Source organism: Oncorhynchus gorbuscha, unplaced genomic scaffold, assembly GCF_021184085.1.
Source record: "Oncorhynchus gorbuscha isolate QuinsamMale2020 ecotype Even-year unplaced genomic scaffold, OgorEven_v1.0 Un_scaffold_536, whole genome shotgun sequence".
Taxonomy (NCBI): domain Eukaryota; kingdom Metazoa; phylum Chordata; class Actinopteri; order Salmoniformes; family Salmonidae; genus Oncorhynchus; species Oncorhynchus gorbuscha.
In genome coordinates this window covers 414,730-439,429 of record NW_025745360.1, presented here as the reverse complement: position 1 = coordinate 439,429, position 24,700 = coordinate 414,730, and the positions used below count along the sequence as shown (strand labels likewise).

Genomic DNA, 24,700 nt, shown 5'->3' with positions numbered 1-24,700 from the left:
AATGTGGAGGCTATATACAGGGTGTTACGGTACAGAGTCAATGTGGAGGCTATATACAGGGGGTACCGGTACAGAGTCAATGTGGAGGCTATATACAGGGGGTACCGGTACAGAGTCAATGTGGAGGCTATATACAGGGGGTACCGGTACAGAATCAATGTGGAGGCTATATACAGGGTGTTACGGTACAGAGTCAATGTGGAGTCTATATACAGGGTGTTACGGTACAGAGTCAATGTGGAGGCTATATACAGGGTGTTACGGTACAGAGTCAATGTGGAGGCTATTTACAGGGTGTTACGGTACAGAGTCAATGTGGAGGCTATATACAGGGTATTACGGTACAGAGTCAATGTGGAGGCTATATACAGGGGGTACCGGAACAGAGTCAATGTGGAGGCTATATACAGGGGGTAGCAGTACAGAGTCAATGTGGAGGCTATATACAGGGTGTTACGGTACAGAGTCAATGTGGAGGCTATATAGAGGGTATTACGGTACAGAGTCAATGTGGAGGCTATATACAGGGTATTACGGTACAGAGTCAATGTGGAGGCTATATACAGGGTATTACGGTACAGAGTCAATGTGGAGGCTATATACAGGGTATTACGGTACAGAGTCAATGTGGAGGCTATATACAGGGTATTACGGTACAGAGTCAATGTGGAGGCTATATAGAGGGTGTTACGGTACAGAGTCAATGTGGAGGCTATATACAGGGTGTTACGGTACAGAGTCAATGTGGAGGCTATATACAGGGTGTTACGGTTCAGAGTCAATGTGGAGGCTATATACAGGGTGTTACGGTACAGAGTCAATGTGGAGGCTATATACAGGGTGTTACGGTACAGAGTCAATGTGGAGGCTATATACAGGGTGTTACGGTACAGAGTCAATGTGGAGGCTATATACAGGGGGTACCGAAACAGAGTCAATGTGGAGGCTATATACAGGGTGTTACGGTACAGAGTCAATGTGGAGGCTATATACAGGGGGTACCGGTACAGAGTCAATGTGGAGGCTATATACAGGGTGTTACGGTACAGAGTCAATGTGGAGGCTATATACAGGGGGTACCGGTACAGAGTCAATGTGGAGGCTATATACAGGGGGTACCGGAACAGAGTCAATGTGCGGGGGGGCACCGGTTAGTTGAGATAATTGAGGTAATATGTACATGTAGGTAGAGTTATTAAAGTGACTATGCATAGATAATAAACAGAGAGTAGCAGCAGCGTAAAAGAGGGGTCTGAGTAGCCCTTAGATTAGCTGTTCAGGAATCTTATGGCTCGGGGGTAGAAGCTGTTAAGCCTCTTGGACCTAGACTTGGTGCTCCAGTACCGCTTGCCGTGCGGCAGCAGAGAGAACATTCCATAACTAGGGTGCCAAATCTTTTCAGTCACCTGATGGGGAATAGGTTTTGTTATGCCCTCTTCAAAACTGTCTTGGTGTGCTTGGACCATGTTAGTTTGTTGGTGATGTGGACACCAAGGAACTTGAAGCTCTCAACCTGTTCCACTGCAGCCCCGTCGATGAGAATGGGGGCGTGGCTCGGTCCTCCTTTTCCTGTCGTCCACAATCATCTCCTTTGTTTTGATCACATTGAGGGAGAGGTTGTTGTCCTGGCACCACACGGCCAGGTCTCTGACCTCCTCCCTATAGACTGTCTCATCGTTGTTGGTGACCAGGCCTACCACTGTTGTTGTCCCGGCACCACACGGCCAGGTCTCTGACCTCCTCCCTATAGGCTATACACTTCATTACCTTAGACTATACCACTATACACTTCATTACCTTAGACTATACACTTCATTACCTTAGACTATACCACTATACCACTTCATTACCTTAGACTATACCACTTCATTACCTTAGACTATACACTTCATTACCTTAGACTATACACCATTACCTTAGACTATACCACTATACCACTTCATTACCTTAGACTATACCACTATACACTTCATTACCTTAGACTATACACTTCATTACCTTAGACTATACCACTTCATTACCTTAGACTATACCACTTCATTACCTTAGACTATACCACTTCATTACCTTAGACTATACCCACTTCATTACCTTAGACTATACCACTATACCACTTCATTACCTTAGACTATACCACTATACACTTCATTACCTTAGACTATACCACTATACCACTTCATTACCTTAGACTATACCACTATACACTTCATTACCTTAGACTATACCACTATTACCTTAGACTATACCACTTCATTACCTTAGACTATACCACTATACCACTTCATTACCTTAGACTATACCACTTCATTACCTTAGACTATACCACTATACCACTATATTACCTTAGACTATACCACTATACCACTTCATTACCTTAGACTATACCACTATACACTTCATTACCTTAGACTATACCACTATACCACTTCATTACCTTAGACTATACCACTATACCACTTCATTACCTTAGACTATACCACTATACCATTACCTTAGACTATACCACCACTTCATTACCTTAGACTATACCACTATACACTTCATTACCTTAGACTATACCACTATACCACTTCATTACCTTAGACTATACCACTTCATTACCTTAGACTATACCACTTCATTACCTTAGACTATACCACTTCATTACCTTAGACTATACCACTTCATTACCTTAGACTATACCACTTCATTACCTTAGACTATACCACTTCATTACCTTAGACTATACCACTTCATTACCTTAGACTATACCACTTCATTACCTTAGACTATACCACTATACCACTTCATTACCTTAGACTATACCACTATACACTTCATTACCTTAGACTATACCACTATACCACTTCATTACCTTAGACTATACCACTTCATTACCTTAGACTATACCACTTCATTACCTTAGACTATACCACTTCATTACCTTAGACTATACCACTTCATTACCTTAGACTATACCACTTCATTACCTTAGACTATACCACTATACCACTATATTACCTTAGACTATACCACTATACACTTCATTACCTTAGACTATACCACTATACACTTCATTACCTTAGACTATACCACTATACCACTTCATTACCTTAGACTATACCACTATACCACTTCATTACCTTAGACCATAACACTGTAATAAAACACACTACATTACCTTAGACCATAACACTATGATCAATACACTTCGGGGGGGGGGGGGGGGCTGATCCTAGATCAGGAATCTTACTCTGAGATGTTTGATATATACAATCTCTGTTCTGACCTGAGGACCAATGACTGCAGTAGATCAGGAATCTTACTCTGAGATGTTTGTTATATACAATCTCCGGTCTTACCTGAGGCCTATTGGCTCTCGTACGCCAAACCTCATCTGATTTCCGAGCATCTGACTGATCTGTAAGATGAATAGAAAACACAATACATCTACATTTAATAAACCATTTAAACATTCTACAAGCAAAGGGACTCATAAGCCCAACGTCAGGCACTTGGTGACAACCGTATCAGTTGAAAGTGCTATACAAATATACACTGATTGATGGACTTGCCTTTAACATCGGCAACAAACAGTAATCCCACTGTTATCTCTTCACTATTCAATATCCCTTTCAGCTCACGTCAACAGGGTGGAACCCCAGCTAGTAAGGGTCAGGGTTCAGCTGGAGAGACAGAGACAGTAACAGAGACAGAGTAACACAGACAGAGTAACAGAGAGAGTAACGGAGGCAGAGTAACACAAACACAGGCAGAGAAACACAGGCAGAGAGGCAGAGTAACAGAGAAACACAGGCAGAGAGGCAGAGTAACAGAGAAACACAGGCAGAGTAACAGAGAAACACAGGCAGAGTAACAGAGAAACACAGGCAGGGTAACACAGGCAGAGAGGCAGAGTAACAGAGAAACACAGGCAGAGAAACACAGGCAGAGAGGCAGAGTAACAGAGAAACACAGGCAGAGAAACAGAGAAACACAGGCAGGGTAACACAGGCAGAGTAAGAGAGAAACACAGGCAGAGTAACAGAGAAACACAGGCAGAGTAACAGGTCCCCTCCACCCATGGTACAATCTAATAGACCTGGTACAGGTCCCCTCCAACCCCTGGTACAATCTAATAGACCTGGTACAGGTCCCCTCCACCCATGGTACAATCTAATAGACCTGGTACAGGTCCCCTCCACCCATGGTACAATCTAATAGACCTGGTACAGGTCCCCTCCACCCATGGTACAATCTAATAGACCTGGTACAGGTCCCCTCCAACCCCTGGTACAATCTAATAGACCTGGTACAGGTCACCTCCAACCCCTGGTACAATCTAATAGACCTGGTACAGGTCACCTCCAACCCCTGGTACAATCTAATAGACCTGGTACAGGTCACCTCCACCCCTGGTACAATCTAATAGACCTGGTACAGGTCACCTCCAACCCCTGGTACAATCTAATAGACCTGGTTCAGGTCACCTCCACCCCTGGTACAATCTAATAGACCTGGTACAGGTCCCCTCCAACCCCTGGTACAATCTAATAGACCTGGTACAGGTCCCCTCCACCCATGGTACAATCTAATAGACCTGGTACAGGTCCCCTCCAACCCCTGGTACAATCTAATAGACCTGGTTCAGGTCACCTCAAACCATGGTACAATCGAATACAACTGGTTCCTGCTGTCTTCGTCCCCTGGTCTGCTCTACCCTTTAAAACAATAGACCTAGTACAGGTACTGGTCTGCTCTACCCTTTAAAACAATGATCGTTTTAACCATGTTTTGAGTCTATACAGCGTTTGTTTACATTAACTTTGTCTACCAACATTGGAGTAAAACAAGCTTGTATTTTGGGTTGAACTTTGGGCTGATGAGGCATTTATAAAAGTCATTAACAACGGGTACATGTCATTAACAACGGGTACATGTCATTAACAACGGGCACATGTCATTAACAACGGGCACATGTCATTAACAACGGGTACATGTCATTAACAACGGGCACATGTCATTAACAACGGGCACATGTCATTAACAACGGGTACATGTCATTAACAACGGGTACATGTCATTAACAACGGGCACATGTCATTAACAACGGGCACATGTCATTAACAACGGGTACATGTCATTAACAACGGGTACATGTCATTAACAACGGGTACATGTCATTAACAACGGGCACATGTCATTAACAACGGGCACATGTCATTAACAACGGGTACATGTCAGTAACAACGGGTACATGTCAGTAACAACGGGTACATGTCATTAACAACGGGTACATGTCATTAACAACGGGCACATGTCATTAACAACGGGCACATGTCATTAACAACGGGCACATGTCATTAACAATGGGTACATGTCATTAACAACGGGTACATGTCATTAACAACGGGCACATGTCATTAACAATGGGTACATGTCATTAACAATGGGTACATGTCATTAACAACGGGTACATGTCATTAACAACGGGTACATGTCAGTAATGTATACGTTCACAATGGATGTAGCAACACTATTGAAAGTCAGGTCCAAAACCCCCAGCATGCATCTCTATCCGACTGGGCTAAATCACTTATTTCGTCAATCTTCTCCTCCCATTTCCTCCATAATGTTTATTTCCAGATTGGTGCCTGATTTAACTCTGATATCAGGGTTCAGATAATTTCTCAAGAGCCACGCGAGGAGATTCAGACACAGTAGACGGAGGGATCCAGGATTGACGCGATAGACTCACAATAGGTTGTGAGGCTGAGAGAGAAAATAGTGAACAGGAAGTGGCACAAACAGTAAAAAAAAATATAAAACTCAGAGCTGTTTCGCTTTCTGGACATGTTCACACACCCATTAGATATTTATTTACAATGAGGTTTGCAGCAAAGTATAATACCACATTTGTTTTATTTAATTTAAATGTTTATTTAACTAGGCAAGTCAGTTAAAGAACAAATTCTTATTTAGAATGACGGCCTACACCCGGCCAAACACGGACGACGCTGGGACAATTGTGTGCCCGCCCCCTATGGGACTCCCAATCACGGCCGGTTGTGATACAGCCTTGTGACTTGGAAGGGAAATGAAATGGTGTGTGTTGAAAAGGACCCAATCTCTCACAAAATAGAAGGAAACACAAGAGAGGTTTTGAAATATTTCTGGAGATGTGGTGCTGAATCCACTTGTAAGGCCTCAACTGAAAGTTTTGTTAAATAATACCCTCTAAGGCCTCCCGGGTGGCGCTGTACTGCAGCGTGAACGCCCAGACTCTGTCGTAACCGGCCGCGACCAGGAGGCTTAGCGTCGTCCGGGTTAGGGAGGGCATGGCCGGTAGGGATATCCTTGTCTCATTGCGCACCAGCGACTCCTGTGGCGGGCCGAGCGCAGTGCTCGCTAACCAAGGTTGCCAGGTGCACGGTGTTTCCTCCGACACATTGGTGCGGCTGGCTTCCGGGTTGGATGCGCGCTGTGTTAAGAAGCAGTGTGGCTTGGTTGGGTTGTGTATCGGAGGACGCATGACTTTCAACCTTTGTCTCTCCCAAGCCCGTACGGGAGTTGTAGCGATGAGACAAGATAGTAGCGACGAAAACAATTGGATACCACGAAATTGGGGAGAAAAAGGGGTAAAATTAAAAACAAATATATAATAATAATAATACCCCCAAAACACCAGTCTCAACGTCAACAGTGAAGAGGCGACTCCAGGATGTTGGCCTTCTAGGCAGAATTGCAAAGAAAAAGCCCTATCTCATACTGGCTAATAAAAATAAAAGATTAATATAGGCAAAAGAACACAGACACTGGACAGAGGAACTCTGACGTTGAGACTGGTGTTTTGCGGGTACTATTTAAGGAAGCTGCCAGTTGAGGACTTGTGAGGCGTCTGTTTCTCAAACTAGACACTCTATTGTACTTGTCCTCTTGCTCAGTTGTGCACCGGGGCCTCCCACTCCTCTTTCTATTCTGGTTAGCGGCAGTTGTTCTGTGAAGGGAGTAGTACACAGCGTTGTACGAGATCTTCAGTTCCTTGACAATTTCTGGCATGGAATAGCCTTCATTTCTCAGGACAAGAAGAGGTTCAGAAGAGGGTCTTTTGTTTCTGGCCATTTTGAGGCTGTAATCGAACCCACAAATGCTGATGCTCCAAATACTCAACTAGTCTAAAGAAGGCAAGTTTTATTTTTTTTACTTCTTTAACCAGAACAACAGTTTTCAGCTGTGCTAATATAATTGCAAAAAAGGTTTTCTAATTATCAATTAGCCTTTTAAAATTATAAACTTGGATTGGCTAACACAACATGCCATTGGAACACCGGAGTGATGGTTGCTGATAATGGGCCTATGTACTTGGATTAGCTAACACAACGTGCCATTGGAACACCGGAGTGATGGTTGCTGATAATGGGGCTCTGTACTTGGATTAGCTAACACAACGTGCCATTGGAACACCGGAGTGATGGTTGCTGATAATGGGCCTATGTACTTGGATTAGCTAACACAACGTGCCATTGGAACACCGGAGTGATGGTTGCTGATAATGGGGCTCTGTACTTGGATTAGCTAACACAACATGCCATTGGAACACCGGAGTGATGGTTGCTGATAATGGGGCTCTGTACTTGGATTAGCTAACACAACATGCCATTGGAACACCGGAGTGATGGTTGCTGATAATGGGCCTCTGTACTTGGATTAGCTAACACAACGTGCCATTGGAACACCGGAGTGATGGTTGCTGATAATGGGCCTCTGTACTTGGATTAGCTAACACAACGTGCCATTGGAACACCGGAGTGATGGTTGCTGATAATGGGCCTCTGTACTTGGATTAGCTAACACAACGTGCCATTGGAACACCGGAGTGATGGTTGCTGATAATGGGCCTATGTACTTGGATTAGCTAACACAACGTGCCATTGGAACACCGGAGTGATGGTTGCTGATAATGGGCCTATGTACTTGGATTAGCTAACACAACGTGCCATTGGAACACCGGAGTGATGGTTGCTGATAATGGGGCTCTGTACTTGGATTAGCTAACACAACATGCCATTGGAACACCGGAGTGATGGTTGCTGATAATGGGCCTATGTACTTGGATTAGCTAACACAACGTGCCATTGGAACACCGGAGTGATGGTTGCTGATAATGGGCCTATGTACTTGGATTAGCTAACACAACATGCCATTGGAACACCGGAGTGATGGTTGCTGATAATGGGCCTATGTACTTGGATTAGCTAACACAACATGCCATTGGAACACCGGAGTGATGGTTGCTGATAATGGGCCTATGTACTTGGATTAGCTAACACAACGTGCCATTGGAAAACCGGAGTGATGGTTGCTGATAATGGGCCTATGTACTTGGATTAGCTAACACAACGTGCCATTGGAAAACCGGAGTGATGGTTGCTGATAATGGGCCTATGTACTTGGATTAGCTAACACAACGTGCCATTGGAAAACCGGAGTGATGGTTGCTGATAATGGGCCTCTGTAGATATTATCCATTAATCTTGTATTATTATTATTATTATTAAATCAGCCGTTTCCAGCTACAATAGTCATTAACATTAACAATGTCTACACTGTATTTCTGATCAATTTGTTATTTTAATGGAACACAAATGTGCTTTTCTTTCAAAAACAAGCACATTTTAAAGTGACACCACATTTTTGAAAGGGTAGTGTGTATATATATTTGGGTTTAAGTTGGTTGAGTGCCTTCTAGTCCTTTCCTAATCAAATTCATTTGCACTGTTGAGGAAGGGCAGTAGGGTATCTCACTGTATCGTTACACCCTCTGTGTTCTGTGACAAAACAAACTCAGATTGTGTCAAAGACTTGAATCTCCAGAAATATTTCAATAATAATTATATAACGAATCCAAAAATCGCACCATGCTGACAGAGCATGAATATTCCTCCCAAAACTGTGTTCAGCATTACATCTATTTATTAATACCTGTTGTGGTATTAGAGAGAGAGAGAGTGAGAGAGAGACAGAGAGACAGAGAGACAGAGAGGGAGAGATGGAGAGATGGAGATAAACAGAGAGAAACAGAAAACAGAGAGAGGGAGAGAGAGAGATGGAGAGAAAGAGAGATGGAGAGAAACAGAGAGAGAGAGAAACACAGATAGAAATAAACAGAGAGAGAGAGAAAAACAGAGAAACAGAGAGAGAGAAACACAGAGAGAGTGTATGTACATGCAGCGATAGAGGTGAGGTGACATGGAGTCAGGTGTTTGATGCCTAATCAAAGGCCATCTCTGTCCACAGAGAGCCATCTGCTGTCTGCTGTTGACACTATGAACATGTATCCATGCTATCAAATTCACTTTCAAAGGCTGTCTCTACAACCAAGGCCCCTGGGTTGAAATCCATACCAAGTCTCCATGTCTGCTATGACTCTAACATGCAGACCACACCGCTCGCGTCACAAAATAAATGTACTCGTTATTCAAATCATTGCACCCACAATGCACCTCGCGAGCATCTGGCAATAAAATAGTAATAGGTTCTATTTGTGCCACTCAACGCGCTGCAAGTCCGGCCTCTCCCATCTCCTCATTGGTTTTTAGGAGCATATATCCACGTGGGTGATTGAAAGAGGAACTGAGGTTCACACTCCGGGTCAGTTGTAGTAATGCAACGTAAAGTTGGTTGGAGAGGAGAATATATCCACGTGGGTGATTGAAAGAGGAACTGAGGTTCACACTCCGGGTCGGTTGTGGTAATGCAACGTAAAGTTGGTTGGAGAGGAGCATATATCCACGTGGGTGATTGAAAGAGGAACCGAGGTTCACACTCCGGGTCGGTTGTAGTAATGCAACGTAAAGTTGGTTGCCAACCGCCATATAAAGTCCAGAGAAGAAACAGAAGTCCGAAGGAGGAGATGACGAGAAACTAATTTGGTTTACCGTGTTATCTGTGGATTAATTGTCGGAGTAGAGGACCTTGTGCATTGCAGGTAAAATAACAACCCGATATTTATATCCCAGGGCAAATTAGCTAGCGACACCAAGCTAAAAAAATTAGAAATTGCCATAATTGTTTACTGCTTTTTTGACCTGCCTCCAAATTAATAATTGGTTCAGAGTTTGTTTTGATATTTCAACCTGCGTGTCCTGATCGCTTCTGGTTCTTCTGGATGAACAAAATCAACTTGCGGACGCACAGGCACGTGCGGTTTGGTCAGCATGTAAGGAGGCAGGTAGCCTAGAGGTTACTGCGTTGCGCCAGTATAGTCGCTGGTTTGAATACTCAAGCTGACAAAGTGAAAAAAAATCTGTTGACGTGCCCTTGAGCAAGGCACTTAACCCTTATTTGCGCCAAGGGTGCCGTGCTACCATGGCTGACCCCGTGAAACAACATTTTAAAACACACCTATCGGGTATAAAACAAAACAACTTTTTATATGAGACAACAAAACACGTTTTGTTTTTGAAGAAAATAAAAAGCCTGCAGAATGTATTCACACCCCTTGACTTATTTCACATTTTGTTACAGCCTGAATTCAAAATATAATGCTTTAAAAAATATTTGTAATCTAATCTACACACAGAAGACCCAGTAATAACAAAGTGAACACGTTTTTATACATTTATTTTAGAAACACATTTGGCAGCGATTAAAGCTGTGAGCCTTTTAGTCTCCTGGGTTGTGCAACATTTGCCCATTACTCATTTCAAAATTCTTCAAGCTCTGTCAAATTGGTTGTTGATCATCGCTAGACAACCATTTTCAGATCTTATTGTAGATTTTCAAGTAGATTTAAGTGAAAACTGTCAAACTTGGTTTACTCAGGAAACATTCACTGTCTTCTTGGTAAGCAACTCTTTTTTTTTTATCCTGAAAAACTCCCCAGTCCTTAACAAAAAGCATGCCCATAACATGATGCAGCCACCACTATGCTTGAAAATATGGAGAGTGGTACTCAGTAATGTGTTATATTGGATTTGCCCCAAACATAACACTTTTTATTCAGAACAAAAAGTTAATTTCTTTGCCACATTTTTTTGCAGTATTACTTTAGTGCCAGGATGCACATTTTGGAATATTTTTATTCTGTACAGACTTCCTTCTTTTCATTCTGTCAGTTAGGTTAGTATTGTGGAGTAACTACAATGTTGTTGATCCATCCTCAGTTTTCTCCTATCACAGCCATTAAACTCTAACTGTTTTAAAGTCACCATTGGCTTCATGTTGAAATACCTGAGCAGTTTCCTTCCTCTCCGGCAACTGAGTTAAGAAGGACGCCTGTATCTCTGTAGTGACTGGGTGCATATCCAAAGTGTAATTAATAACTTCACAATGTTCAAAGGGATATTCAATGTCTGCTTTTTTTTGGAAAACCTCCCTGGTCTTTGTGGTTGAAACAGTGTTTGAAACGCTCGACTGAGAGACCAGATAACTATGTGTGGGGTACAGAGATGAGGAAGTCATGTTAAAAACACTATTATCACATAGAGTCCATTATTATGTGACTTGTTAAGCATATTTTTACTCCTGAAGTTATTTAGGCATTTCAGCTTTTCATTTTTCTATTAATTCGTACATTTTAAACATAATTACACTTTTACATTCTGGGGTATTGTGTGTAGGCCAGTGACCCCCCCAAAAAAATCTAAATTTGATCCCTTTTAAATTCAGGATGTAACACAACAAAATGTGGGAAAAGAAAATGGGGTGTGAATATTTTCTGAAGGCCCTGTAGAATCTGCATACTACTGACCTTCGACCTGTGTATCTCTCCGTCATCGTCCTCTCCTCCGACGCCCAGTATCTTCCTGGTCTTCAGCCGGCTCACCAGATCTGTCTGGCTGTGCTTCTTCATCAGAGGGGGTTGGGGTTTGCTGCTCATGGCTGATAGGGGGGCGGTTATGACCTATGACTCCTAAAAACCACAAAAATCAGAAACTTTGTCCAAAAATGATGCAGAAAAATGAATCCATGCTTTTGTTACTTCTAGGTCAATGCTCTACTTTCCGGCTACCCGGATAAAGCACTAAATAAACTTCAGTTAGTGCTAAATACGGCTGCTAGAATCCTGACTAGAACCCAAAAATGTGATCATATTACTCCAGTGCGAGCCTCCCTACACTGGCTTCCTGTTAAGGCAAGGGCTGATTTCAAGGTTTTACTGCTAACCTACAAAGCATTACTTGGGCTTGCTCCTACCTATCTTTCTGATTTGGTCCTGCCGTACATACCTACACGTACGCTACGGTCACAAGACGCAGGCTGGAAGCAGGGCTTTCTCCTATAGAGCTCCATTTTTTATGGAATGGTCTGCATACCCATGTGAGAGATGCAAACTCGGTCTCAACCTTTAAGTCTACTGAAGACTCATCTCTTCAGTGGGTCATATGATTGAGTGTAGTCTGGCCCAGGAGTGTGAAGGTGAACGGAAAGCCTCTGAAGCAACAAACCACCCTTGCTGTCTCTGCCTGGCCGGTTCCCCTCTTTCCACTGGGATTCTCTGCCTCTAACCCTATTACAGGGGCTGAGTCACTGGCTTACTGGTGCTCTTTCATGCCATCCCTAGGAGGGGTGCGTCACTTGAGTGGGTTGAGTCACTGATGTGATCTTCCTGTCTAGGTGGGCGCCTCCCCCCCTTGGGTTGTGCCGTGGCGGAGATCTTTGTGGGCTATACTCTGCCTCGTCTCAGGATGGTAAGTTGGTCGTTGAAGATATCCCTCTAGTGGTGTGGGGGCTGTGCTTTGGCAAAGTGGGTGGGGTTATATCCTTCCTGTTTGGCCCTGTCCGGGGGTATCATCGGATGGGGCCACAGTTTCTCCTGACCCCTCCTGTCTCAGCCTCCAGTATTTATGCTGCAGTAGTTTATGTGTCTGGGGGCTAGGGTCAGTTTGTTATATCTGGAGTACTTCTCCTGTCTTATCTGGTGTCCTGTGTGAATTTAAGTATGCTCTCTCTAATTCTCTTTCTTTCATGTCTCAGGACGACCTGGCATGATGACACCTTGCTGTCCCCAGTCCACCTGGCCGTGCTTCTGCTCCAGTTTCAACTGTTCTGCCTTATTATTATTTGACCATTTGAACATTTGAACATCTTGGCCATGTTCTGTTATAATCTCCACCCGGCACAGCCAGAAGAGGACTGGCACCCCTCATAGCCTGGTTCCTCTCTAGGTTTCTTCCTAGGTTTTGGCCTTTCTAGGGAGTTTTTCCTAGCCAATGTGCTTCAACACCTGCCTTGCTTGCTGTTTGGGGTTTTAGGCTGGGTTTCTGTACAGTACTTTGAGATATCAGCTGATGTACGAAGGGCTATATAAATACATTTGATTTGAGTACACAAGTATATATTTTTAAACCAGCATATTCAGTTAATATTGCCTGCTAACATTAATTTCTTATAATTAGGGAAATTAGGTATGTCTCTTGCGTTCCGTGCAAGCAGTCAGGGTATATGCGGCAGTCTGGCTCGTTGTGAACTGTGTGAAGACCTTTTCTTCCTAACAAAGACTGTAATTAATTTGCCAGAATTGTACATAATTATGACATAACATTGAAGGTTGTGCAATGTAACAGCAATATTTAGACTTCGGGATGCCACCCGTTAGATAAAATACGGAACGTTCCGTATTTCACTGAAAGAATCAATGACCAAAGGCTCGTATTTCTGTGTGTTATTATGTTATAATTAAGTCTATGATTTGATATTTGATAGAGCAGTCTGACTGAGTGGTGGTAGGCAGCAGCAGGCTTGTAAACATTCATTCAAACAGCACTTTTGTGTGTTTGCTAGCAGCTCTTCGCAATGCTTCAAGCATTGAGCTGTTTATGACTTCAAGCCTATCAACTCCCGAGAATTAGGCTGGTGTAACCGATGTGAAATGGCTAGCTAGTTAGCGGGGTGCGCGCTAATAGTGTTTCAATCAGTGACATCACTCGCTCTGAGACGGAGTAGTTGTTCCCCTAGCTCTGCAAGGGCCGCGGCTTTTGTGGGGCGATGGGTAATGATGCTTCAAGGGTGGCTGTTGTCGATGTGTTCCTGGTTCGAACCCAGGTCGGGCCGAGGAGACGGACGGAAGCTATACTGTTACACTGGCAATAGTAAAGTGCCTATAAGAACATCAGAAAATGTCAAAAGATTTATGAAATACAAATGGTATAATAGAGAGATAGTCCTATAATAACTACAACCTACAACTTATTACCCGGGAATATTGAAGACTCATGTAAAAAGGAACCACCAGCTTTCATATGTTCTCATGTTCTGAGCAAGGAACTGAAACGTCAGCTTTTTTTACATGGCACATATTGCACTTTTACTTTCTTCTCCAACACTTTGTTTTTGCATTATTTAAACCAAATTGAACATGTTTCATTATTTATTTGAGGCTAAATTGATTGTATTGATGTATTATATGAAGGTAAAAGATAGGTGTTCATTCAGTATTGTTGTAATTGTCATCATTACAAATTAATCACTAAAAACCGGCCGATTAATCGGTATCGGCTTTTTTTGGGGTCCTCCAATAAATGGGTATCGGCGTTGAAAAATCATAATCGACTGACCTCTAAATAGTACTAGCGTGGATTTATGTGCAGAGAGAAATGGATCCGTCTGGAGTGTTTGTCTGTGTAATCCCAAATAGAGCCCAACCCAACTCCACAGAAGGCTGTGTGTGTGTCAGTGCTTTCTGTAAAACAGAGCCAGAGAGAGGAGTTGTTTCATGCTTCAGTCTGATCTCCCTCTCTCTCGTCAAACTGTCTCCATACAAAGCAAGTAGCAGCCTGTTTCCACTCCTAGAATAACAGAGGACCTACAACACATATCTACAGCTGGAGACATCGCATGTGTCATCAGATTCCCTCTGGAAAGCCAAAAACACCATGTTTACATCAGGACAACAGGTAGCAGCTGACATAACTACCATGGAGTTATTAGGGAAAGCAAAGCTCGTATTTACTAGAGTAAAGTTCTCATTTCTCATGTTTTCAATAATCCATGTTTTCCGATGGGGAAAGTATTTTTTGGAGACTAGGGGATGTTTATGAGAGTGGGCCTGAGGTAAATGTTCAGTACTATTACCGATAGGGAAAGTATTTTTGGAGACTGGTGAATGTTTATGAGAGTGGGCCTGAGGTAAATGGATTGTAACCAACCTTGAACTGCTTCTCAACGAGACAAAGGAAGGAAACTACTTCCATTTCTAGGGACAGTTTTTCTTCTTCTTAGAAACCATTTATTTTACTCCCATTCAGCCATCTACACCTTTTCATAAAGCAGTGTTTTGATTTTTTTTTTAAAGTTTTCAAGTGCATGGAGTTGCTTGAATGGTTATGGAAACTATTGTAATTCAAAATGTAATTACATTGTAAACTATTGTAATTCAAAATGTAATTCCATTGTAAACTATTGTAATTCAAAATGTAATTCCATTGTAAACTATTGTAATTCAAAATGTAATTACATTGTAAACTATTGTAATTCCAAATGTGTATTGTAATTACATTCAAAATGTAATTACATTGTAAACTATTGTAATTCCAAATGTAATTACATTGTAAACTATTGTAATTCAAAATGTAATTACATTGTAAACTATTGTAATTCAAAATGTAATTACATTGTAAACTATTGTAATTCAAAATGTAATTACATTGTAAACTATTGTAATTCAAAATGTAATTACATTGTAAACTATTGTAATTCAAAATGTAATTCCATTGTACTGTGAATGATGATGAAAGGAGTGTTTCTTCTGCCCCGGCTGTTGAAATGTAGGAGACGTTTCTAGATGACTCAGCCCTTTAGGCTCTGTCTCTTTTCAACCCTGAACACATACGAGAACAACACACACACACACATACGAGAACAAGCCTCTGGCCACGCTCCAAATACTGGTTCCCCCGCCTGGTTTCATTTAGAACACACACACACACACACACACACACACACACACACACACACACACACACACACACACACACACACACACACACACACACACACACACACACACACACACACACACACACACACACACACACACACACAGGGGGCCCATGCAATATGCATGTCCCTGAATCCACCCAGATCAACGCTGACCTTTCAGCTGAGCGGAAACAGTAGTTGCCATGGTGTCGAGGGCGGTATGTGTGTGTGGCTTGGGATTGGGAACAGAGAATTTGACACATTAAAGATTAGGCCTAAAAAAAAAAATCCCAATGTTTTTCTCTTCTTCGTATAATTTAGTATAGATGTTGTTTTAGTATTTGTCTTTCATACAGGAAGACATCCTTATGGTCCTGATGTTTTCCAGAAGTTCATCTGACCGACTTCAGTCAGACTTCCTGGGTCGGCAGCCGTGTTTAAACAGCAGCAGGAGGTTAATGACCAGATTACTGCCAACCTGTTTACTCCGGGTCAAGGTGCCAATGGCACTGGGACTGCCTGTTACCAAGCAACCACAACCAAGGGGAAAAAAAGGGGATGCAGCAATCGTTCCGGTCCTCCCTGTCCCCCCCGTACTCTTTATCCTCCCTGTCCCCCCCCGTACTCTTTATCCTCCCTGTCCCCCCGGTACCCTCTTTCCTCCCTTCCCCCCTCCCTGTCCCCCCTGTACCCTCTTTCCTCCCTGTCCCCCCGTACCCTCTTTCCTCCCTGTCCCCCCCCGTACGCTCTTTCCTCCCTGTCCCCCCGTACGCTCTTTCCTCCCTGTCCCCCCCGTCACGCTCTTTCCTCCCTGTCCCCCCGTACGCTCTTTCCTCCCTGTCCCCCCATACCCTCTTTCCTCCCTGTCCCCCGTACCCTCTTTCCTCCCCCCCCCCCGCCCCTCTTTCCTACCCTCTTTCCTCCCTGTCCCCCCGTACCCTCTTTCCTCCCTGTCCCCCCATACCCTCTTTCCTCCCTGTCCCCCCCATACCCTCTTTCCTCCCTGTCCCCGTACCCTCTTTCCTCCCTGTCCCCCCAGTACCCTCATTCCTCCCTGTCCCCGTACCCTCTTTCCTCCCTGTCCATACCATACCCTCCCCCCGTACACCATGTCCCCCTTGTACCCTCTGACCCCCCTTTGCTGTAGTAACTACTAACACTGGGGTCTTTAGTGAAAGGATTGATCCATCAGGGAAATGGCTGTTAGTCCATGGATCATTAACACCTAAAGAGGATCCATGTGGACTCTCAGAATGGGACAATATATTGACCAAATGACTGAGGGAGTCCCATATGGAGCCCTATTCCCTATATAGTGCACTACTTTTGACCAGGGCCTAATAGGACTCAGGTCAGAAGTAGTGCACTATATAGGGGATAGGGGCCCAATTGGGACGTACGATGTACACACTCTAAACAGACTGCCATTAGTTGGTTCAGCAGCGTGACATATAGCCACTACCACCCAGCCATACTGTATGGAGAATAGAAGGCTGTCATAGCTTGTATCCCAAATAGCACCATATCACCTATAAAACTAAACTGCCATTATCCAATGCAGTGCACTATAAAGAGAAACGGGTGCTATTTGGAACACAAGCCTCTGGTTTAGTACACAAGCCTCTGGTTTAGTACACAAGCCTCTGGTTTAGTACACAAGCCTCTGGTTTAGTACACAAGCCTCTGGTTTAGTACACAAGCCTCTGGTTTAGTACACAAGCCTCTGGTTTAGTACACAAGCCTCTGGTTTAGTACACAAGCCTCTGGTTTAGTACACAAGCCTCTGGTTTAGTACACAAGCCTCTGGTTTAGTACACAAGCCTCTGGTTTAGTACACAAGCCTCTGGTTTAGTACACAAGCCTCTGGTTTAGTACACAAGCCTCTGGTTTAGTACACAAGCCTCTGGTTTAGTACACAAGCCTCTGGTTTAGTACACAAGCCTCTGGTTTAGTACACAAGCCTCTGGTTTAGTACACAAGCCTCTGGTTTAGTACACAAGCCTCTGGTTTAGTACACAAGCCTCTGGTTTAGTACACAAGCCTCTGGTTTAGTACACAAGCCTCTGGTTTACATTTACATTTAAGTCATTTAGCAGACGCTCTTATCCAGAGCGACTTACAAATTGGTTTAGTACACAAGCCTCTGGTTTAGTACACAAGCCTCTGGTTTAGTACACAAGCATATTAATAATGCCCATCTAAACGCATGTTAGAGTGTTCGGGAGGCCAACGCACCTTGGCCTCCCGAGTGGCGCAGCGGGCTAAGGCACTGCATCTCAGTGCAAGAGGCGTCACTACAGTCCCTGGTTCGAATCCAGGCTGTATCACATCTGGCCACGATTGGGAGTCCCATAAGGCGGTGCACAATTGGCCCAGTGTCATCCGGGTTATGGTTTGGTCGGTGTAGGCCGTCATTGTAAATAATAAGTTGTTTACTTTGTTGCCTAGTTCAATAAAGGTTTGAATAAATGTAAAAATATTGAGAAAGTCCTAATTATTATCGTTGAACCACAATATATTTCAATCTATCTAAAGCTAGAATCAGAATGACAATTATAGACATGTAGTCCACACATATTGTGCCTGGGTGTGTGTGTGTGTGTCTGTCTCTACCTGGGATGTGAATTGGGCTCAGAGGGAAGGTAAATGCATGTTGGTTGGAGATTAATCACATTGATGCTTCTGTTAATGTTCTTCCCCTTGTTTAGAATCACCATCAAACACTACATGAACAAAAGTCCAAGGTGTTCCATGGGGTTGAGGTCAGGGCTTTGTGTAGGCCAGTCAAGTTCTTCCACAACGATCTCGACAAATCATTTCCGTATGGACCTCGCTTTGTGCACGGGGGGAAATTGTCGTGCTGAAACAGGAAAGGGCCTTCCCCAAACTGTTGCCACAAAGTTGGAAGCACAGAATCGTCTAGAATATCATTGTATGCTGTAGCGTTAACATTTCCCTTCACTGGAACTAAGGGGCCTAACCCGAACCATGAAAAACAGCCCCAGACCATTATTCCTCCTCCACCAAACTTTACAGTTGGCACTATGCATTCGGGCAGGTAGCGTTCCGACAGACAAATCCAGATTTGTCCATCGGACTGCCAGATGGTGAAGCGTGAGTCATCACTTCAAAGAACGTGTTTCCACTGCTCCAGGGTCCAATGGCGGCGAACTTTACACCACTCCGGCCGACACTTGGCATTGTGCATGCTGATCTTAGGCTTGTGTGCTGCTGCTCGGCCATGGAAACCCATTTTATGACGCTCTCGACAAACAGTTCTTGTGCTCACGTTGCTTCCAGAGGCAGTTTGGTATCCGGTAATGAGTATTGCAACTGAGAGCAGACAATTTTTACTCGCTACGCGGTTCAGCACTTGTCAGCCCTGTTCTGTGAGCATATGTGGCCTACCACTAAACGACTGAGCCGTTGTTGCTCCTAGATGTTTCCACTTCACAATAACAGCACCTACAGTTGACTGGGGGCAGCTCCAACAGGGCAGATATTTGATGAACTGAATTGTTGGAAAGGTGGCATCCTATGACGGTGCCACGTCAAAAGTCACTGAGCTCTTCAGTAAGGCCCATTCTACTGCCAATGTTTGTCTGTGGAGATTGCATGGCTGTGTGCTCGATGTTATACACCCGTCAGCAAAACGGGTGTGACTGAAATAGTCGAATCCACTAATTTGAAGGGGTGTCCACATACTTTTGTATATATAGTCTATGTAAAACCTGTTGAGCTATATTGCCTGTCTTTGTCATGTGTTTATTTTTGTTTCTTCTCATTAGCATATTTAGTTAGCAGCCTCCATTGAAATGCTATATTACTTATGCTAATGTTGTTAGCATTCTGCTAATAGACGCCCAATTGTCGTTGTGTTTTTATTTTCGGGTATGAGAGCAGGAACATCTGGATACCACCCCACACACCCACACCTGATAATAAACACTAACTGCAGGTAGGGAGGTTGGAAGGCAGAGAGGAAGGGAGGTAGGGAGAGAAGGGAAGGAGTCAGAGAGGGAGGGGAAGGAGGTAGGGAGGGGAGGGGAGGGAGGCAGAAAGGGAGGGGTAGGAGGCAGAGAGGGAGAGGAGGGAGGCAAGGAGGGGATGGAGGCAGAAAAGGGAGGGGGAGAAAGGGGGGAGGGAGGCAGAAAGGGAGGGGAGGGGGGGTGAGGAAGAGGAGGGAAAGAGGTACTGAAGAGGCATGCAGGTGAATCTCCTCTTGAAACAGAGTGAAATCTGGGACCATAAACGTATGACTGACTGAAGAGGCATCTTTCTGGCTGAAGTGAACGTGTCATTGTAGCAGACACCTTTATCCATTTAGTCCACATGACCCCAGACGGAATCAAACCCACGACCCTGACCTGGCTAACGCCTCACGCTTACCAACAAAGCTACACAGGAGCACTACTGAATCCAGGGATTGACTACAGTGAGTGTGATAGAAGAGTTGCCACACAGTTCCACACTTCGGCCTAATGGGTTTGGCATATGAATATTTGGTCCATTAATAGGGTCCATTAACAATGCATTTTCACTGTGAATTTATTTTTTAACAAAACTAATGCATTTTCACTCTGAATGTCTTGCTTATAAAGTCTCCTGCCCCTCTACCTAACTTAAATCAATCGGTTTTTAGATGGAGAGGCTAGCCAGGGCTCCAGATATATACTACTTTGTATCACATCTCAGTATGTCATTTTTCATCTCAGTAGGTCTCCTGTATGCTGCATGACGATGTCGCCACTCCTATTTGCCATAGCTTCTTCAAAGTCTGTGCCCTCAGGCCTGGAGGGAAGCTAAAGTTATTCCCCTACCTAAGAATAGTAAAGTCATTTTACTGGCTCAAATAGCCAACAAATCAGCCAGTTACCAACCCTTAGTAAACATTAGGAAAAAACATGGTGTTTGACCAGATACAATGCTATTTTACTGTAAACAAATTGACAACAGACTTTCAGCTTATAGGGAAGGACATTCAACAAGCACAGCATTTACACAAATCACTGATTGGCTGAGAGAAATTGATGATAAGAAGATTGTGGGGGCTGTCTTGTTAGTCATTTTAGTGTGGCTTATGGCATTATCGATCATAGTCTTCTGATGGAAAAACGTAAGTGTCACGGCTTAACACCCCCTGCTATATTGTGGATAAAGAGTTACCTGTCTAACAGAACACAGAGGGTGTTCTTTAATGGAAGCCTCTCCAACATTAATCCAGGTAGAATCAGGAATTCCCCAGGGCAGCTGTCTAGGCCCCTTAGTTTTTAAAATCTTTACTAATGACATTCCACTGGCCTTACGTAAAGCAAGTGTGTCTATGCATGCGAATTGGTGGCAAGGTATAAGTTAGTCCTACATATTTCAAAAACTAAAAGCATTGTATTTGGGACAAATCATTCACTAAACCCTAAACCTCAACTAACTCTTGTAATAAATAATGTGGAAATTGAGCAAGTTGAGGTGACTATAAACTGCTTGGAGTAACCCTGGATTGTAAACAGTCTTGGTCAAAACATACTGATACAACAATAACTAAAATGGGGAGAAGTCTGTCCATAATAAAGCGCTGCTCTGCCTTTTTAAACAGCACTATCAACAAGGCAGGTCCTACAGGCTCTAGTTGTCACACCTGGACTACTGTTCAGTAAGCTGCTACAAAGAGGGACCTCGGAAAATTACAATTGGCAAAGTGATAGTAAAGTAGTGGCCAGAGGGAACACAATGTGTTGTAGATATGTGATAGTAGAGTAGTGGCCAGAGGGAACACAATGTGTTGTAGATATGTGATAGTAGAGTAGTGGCCAGAGGGAACACAATGTGTTGTAGATATGTGATAGTAGAATAGTGGCCAGAGGGAACACACAATGTGTTGTAGATATGTGATAGTAGAGTAGTGGCCAGAGGGAACACAATGTGTTGTAGATATGTGATAGTAGAGTAGTGGCCAAAGGGAACACACAATGTGTTGTAGAGTAGTGGCCAGAGGGAACACAATGTGTTGTAGATATGTGATGTAGAGTAGTGGCCAGAGGGAACACAATGTGTTGTAGATATGTGATAGTAGAGTAGTGGCCAGAGGGAACACAATGTGTTGTAGATATGTGATAGTAGAGTAGTGGCCAGAGGGAACACAATGTGTTGTAGATATGTGATAGTAGAGTAGTGGCCAGAGGGAACACAATGTGTTGTAGATATGTGATAGTAGAGTAGTGGCCAGAGGGAACACAATGTGTTGTAGATATGTGATAGTAGAGTAGTGGCCAGAGGGAATACACAATGTGTTGTAGATATGTGATAGTAGAGTAGTGGCCAGAGGGAACACAATGTGTTGTAGATATGTGATAGTAGAGTAGTGGCCAAAGGGAACACACAATGTGTTGTGAAAAGTGTTATGAAATGTAATGTCAGGTTTTAAACTGCACAGAACTGCCTTAATGTTGCTGGACCCCAGGAAGAGTAGCTGCTGCCTTGGCAGGAACTAATGAAGATCCTTAATCAATACAAATGGCATTCAGTCAGTCCGCCCCGCTGGCCATTCGATTCAGTCCGCCCGCTGGCCATTCGGTTAGTCCGCCTGCTGGCCATTCGATTCAGTCCGCCCCGCTGGCCATTCGATTCAGTCCGCCCCGCTGGCCATTCGTCAGTCCGTGCTGGCCATTCGTCATTCTGCTGGCCATTGTCAGTCTGCTCTGCTGGCCATTCGATTCAGTCCGCCCTGGCCGCAGTGGACCCCGCTGGCCATTCGAGTCCGCCCGCTCAGTCCGCCCCGCTGGAATTAATGAAGTCCTGGCCCGGTCAGCTGGCCATTCAGTGCTGGCCAGTCCGCCCCGCTGGCCATTCGGTTCAGTCCGCCATTCGGTAGAGTCCCGCTGGCCATTCGGTTAGTCCGCCCCGCTGGCCATTCGGTTGAGTCCGCTCCGCTGGCCATTCGGTAGAGTCTGTTCTGCTGGCCATTCGGTACAGTCTGCTCTGCTGGCCATTCGATAGAGTCTGCTCTGCTGGCCATTCGATAGAGTCTGCTCTGCTGGCCATTCGATTACTCTGCTCTGCTGGCCATTCGGTTACTCTGCTCTGCTGGCCATTCGGTCAGTCCGCTCTGCTGGCCATTCGGTCAGTCCGCTCTGCTGGCCAATCGGTCAGTCCGCTCTGCTGGCCAATCGCTCTGCTCAGTCCGCTCTGCTGGCCAGTCCGCTCTGCTGGCCAATCGGTCAGTCCGCTCTGCTGGCCAATCGGTCAGTCCGCTCTGCTGGCCAATCGGTCAGTCTGCTCTGCTGGCCATTCGGTCAGTCCGCTCTGCTGGCCATTCGGTCAGTCTGCTCTGCTGGCCATTCGGTCAGTCTGCTCTGCTGGCCATTCGGTCAGTCTGCTCTGCTGGCCATTCGGTCAGTCATTCGGCTCTGCTGGCCATTCAGGCTCTGCTGGCCATTCGGTCAGTCCGCTCTGCTGGCCATTCGGTGCTGGAGTCAGTCCGCTCTGCTGGCCATCAGTCGGCTATTCGGTTAGAGTCTCTGCTCTGCTGGCCATTTCGGTCAGTCCGCTCTGCTGGGCATTCAGTTACCTATTCTCTGTCTCACACCAGTGGACAGGGTTAATCCACACACAGTATCAGCACCTTTTCTCTCTCACTAACACCGTCACACTTCACTCTCCTCAGAGAGCCTTCAAAACCGGTCAGAATAACAGGTCTGCCAGACACCTTGTGATTCACCTGACAACATTACCAACACCTCAGAGAAATAGAGAGACAGAGAGGGAGAAGGAGACAGAGACAGAGAGAAGGAGACAGGGACAGAGAGAGGGAGGAGACATAGACAGAGAGGAGGAGACAGAGACAGGGAGGAGACAGAGACAGAGAGAGGGAGGAGACAGGGAGAGGGAGAAGGAGACAGAGACAGAGAGAGAGGGTGTCAAAGAGAGACAGAGACAGAGAGAGAGAGATAGATATGAAAAGAGAGAAATGCAAAAAGAGAAATAAAGAGAGAGACATGGAGAGATAAAGAGAGTGAGACAGAGAGAGGAGAGAGAGAACAAGATCAAGAGAGAGAGAGAGAGAGAGAGAAAGTGAAAGAGAGAGCAACAGAGAGAGGTGCCACACAGCACTACACAGTCACTAAATTACTCTCAATAGGGTTGTCAAGTGGCAGAACTAGCAGCACTTGATAAGTCCTACTGTCTGTGAATGATAAAGACCTTTGTAAAGGGCAGTGACGACACAACGACTAGCCTAAGCAGAGATCAGAAGTATTTTAGTTGGTCCAATTCTAACCCACATTCATACTGATAGGTCGGTAGTAATGTACACAGAGTGGACAAAACATTAGGAACACCTGCTCTTTCCATGACATAGACTGACCAGGTGAAGCTATGATCCCTTATTGATGTCTCTTGTTAAATCCACTTCAAATCAGTGTAGATGAAGGGGAGGAGACGGGTTAAAGAAGGATTTTTAAACCTTGAGACAATTGAGACATGGATTGTTTATGTGTGTTATTCAGAGGGTGAATGGACAAGACAAAATATATAAGTGCCTTTTTACTTCACCTTTATTTAACCAGGTAGGCTAGTTGAGAACAAGTTCTCATTTACAACTGCGACCTGGCCAAGATCGGTGCACGGTAGTAGGTGCCAGGTGCACTGGTTTGTGTCAAGAACTGCAACGCAGCTGGGTTTTTCACGCTCAACAGTTTCCTGTGTGTATTAAGAAAGGTCAACCACCCAAAGGACAACAGTCAACTTGACACAACTGTGGGAAGCATTGGAGTCAACATGGGCCAGAGTCCCTGTGGAACGCTTG

At 44.4% G+C, this 24,700-nt stretch overlaps 1 protein-coding gene across 1 annotated transcript in view; it reads right to left on the bottom strand.

Moving 5' to 3' along the window:
- The window catches only part of LOC124018513 (tumor protein p53-inducible protein 11-like), a 73,207-nt gene that overhangs the window by 40,113 nt on the left and 8,394 nt on the right, over nucleotides 1-24,700 (bottom strand). The window contains exons 2-3 of the mRNA XM_046333843.1: nucleotides 11,732-11,893; nucleotides 3,342-3,400 (exon numbers count right to left, since the gene is read on the bottom strand). Of these exons, the coding sequence (XP_046189799.1) occupies nucleotides 3,342-3,400; nucleotides 11,732-11,860 (188 nt within the window). The 5' untranslated portion in view covers nucleotides 11,861-11,893. The remainder of the gene's footprint in view (nucleotides 1-3,341; nucleotides 3,401-11,731; nucleotides 11,894-24,700) is intronic.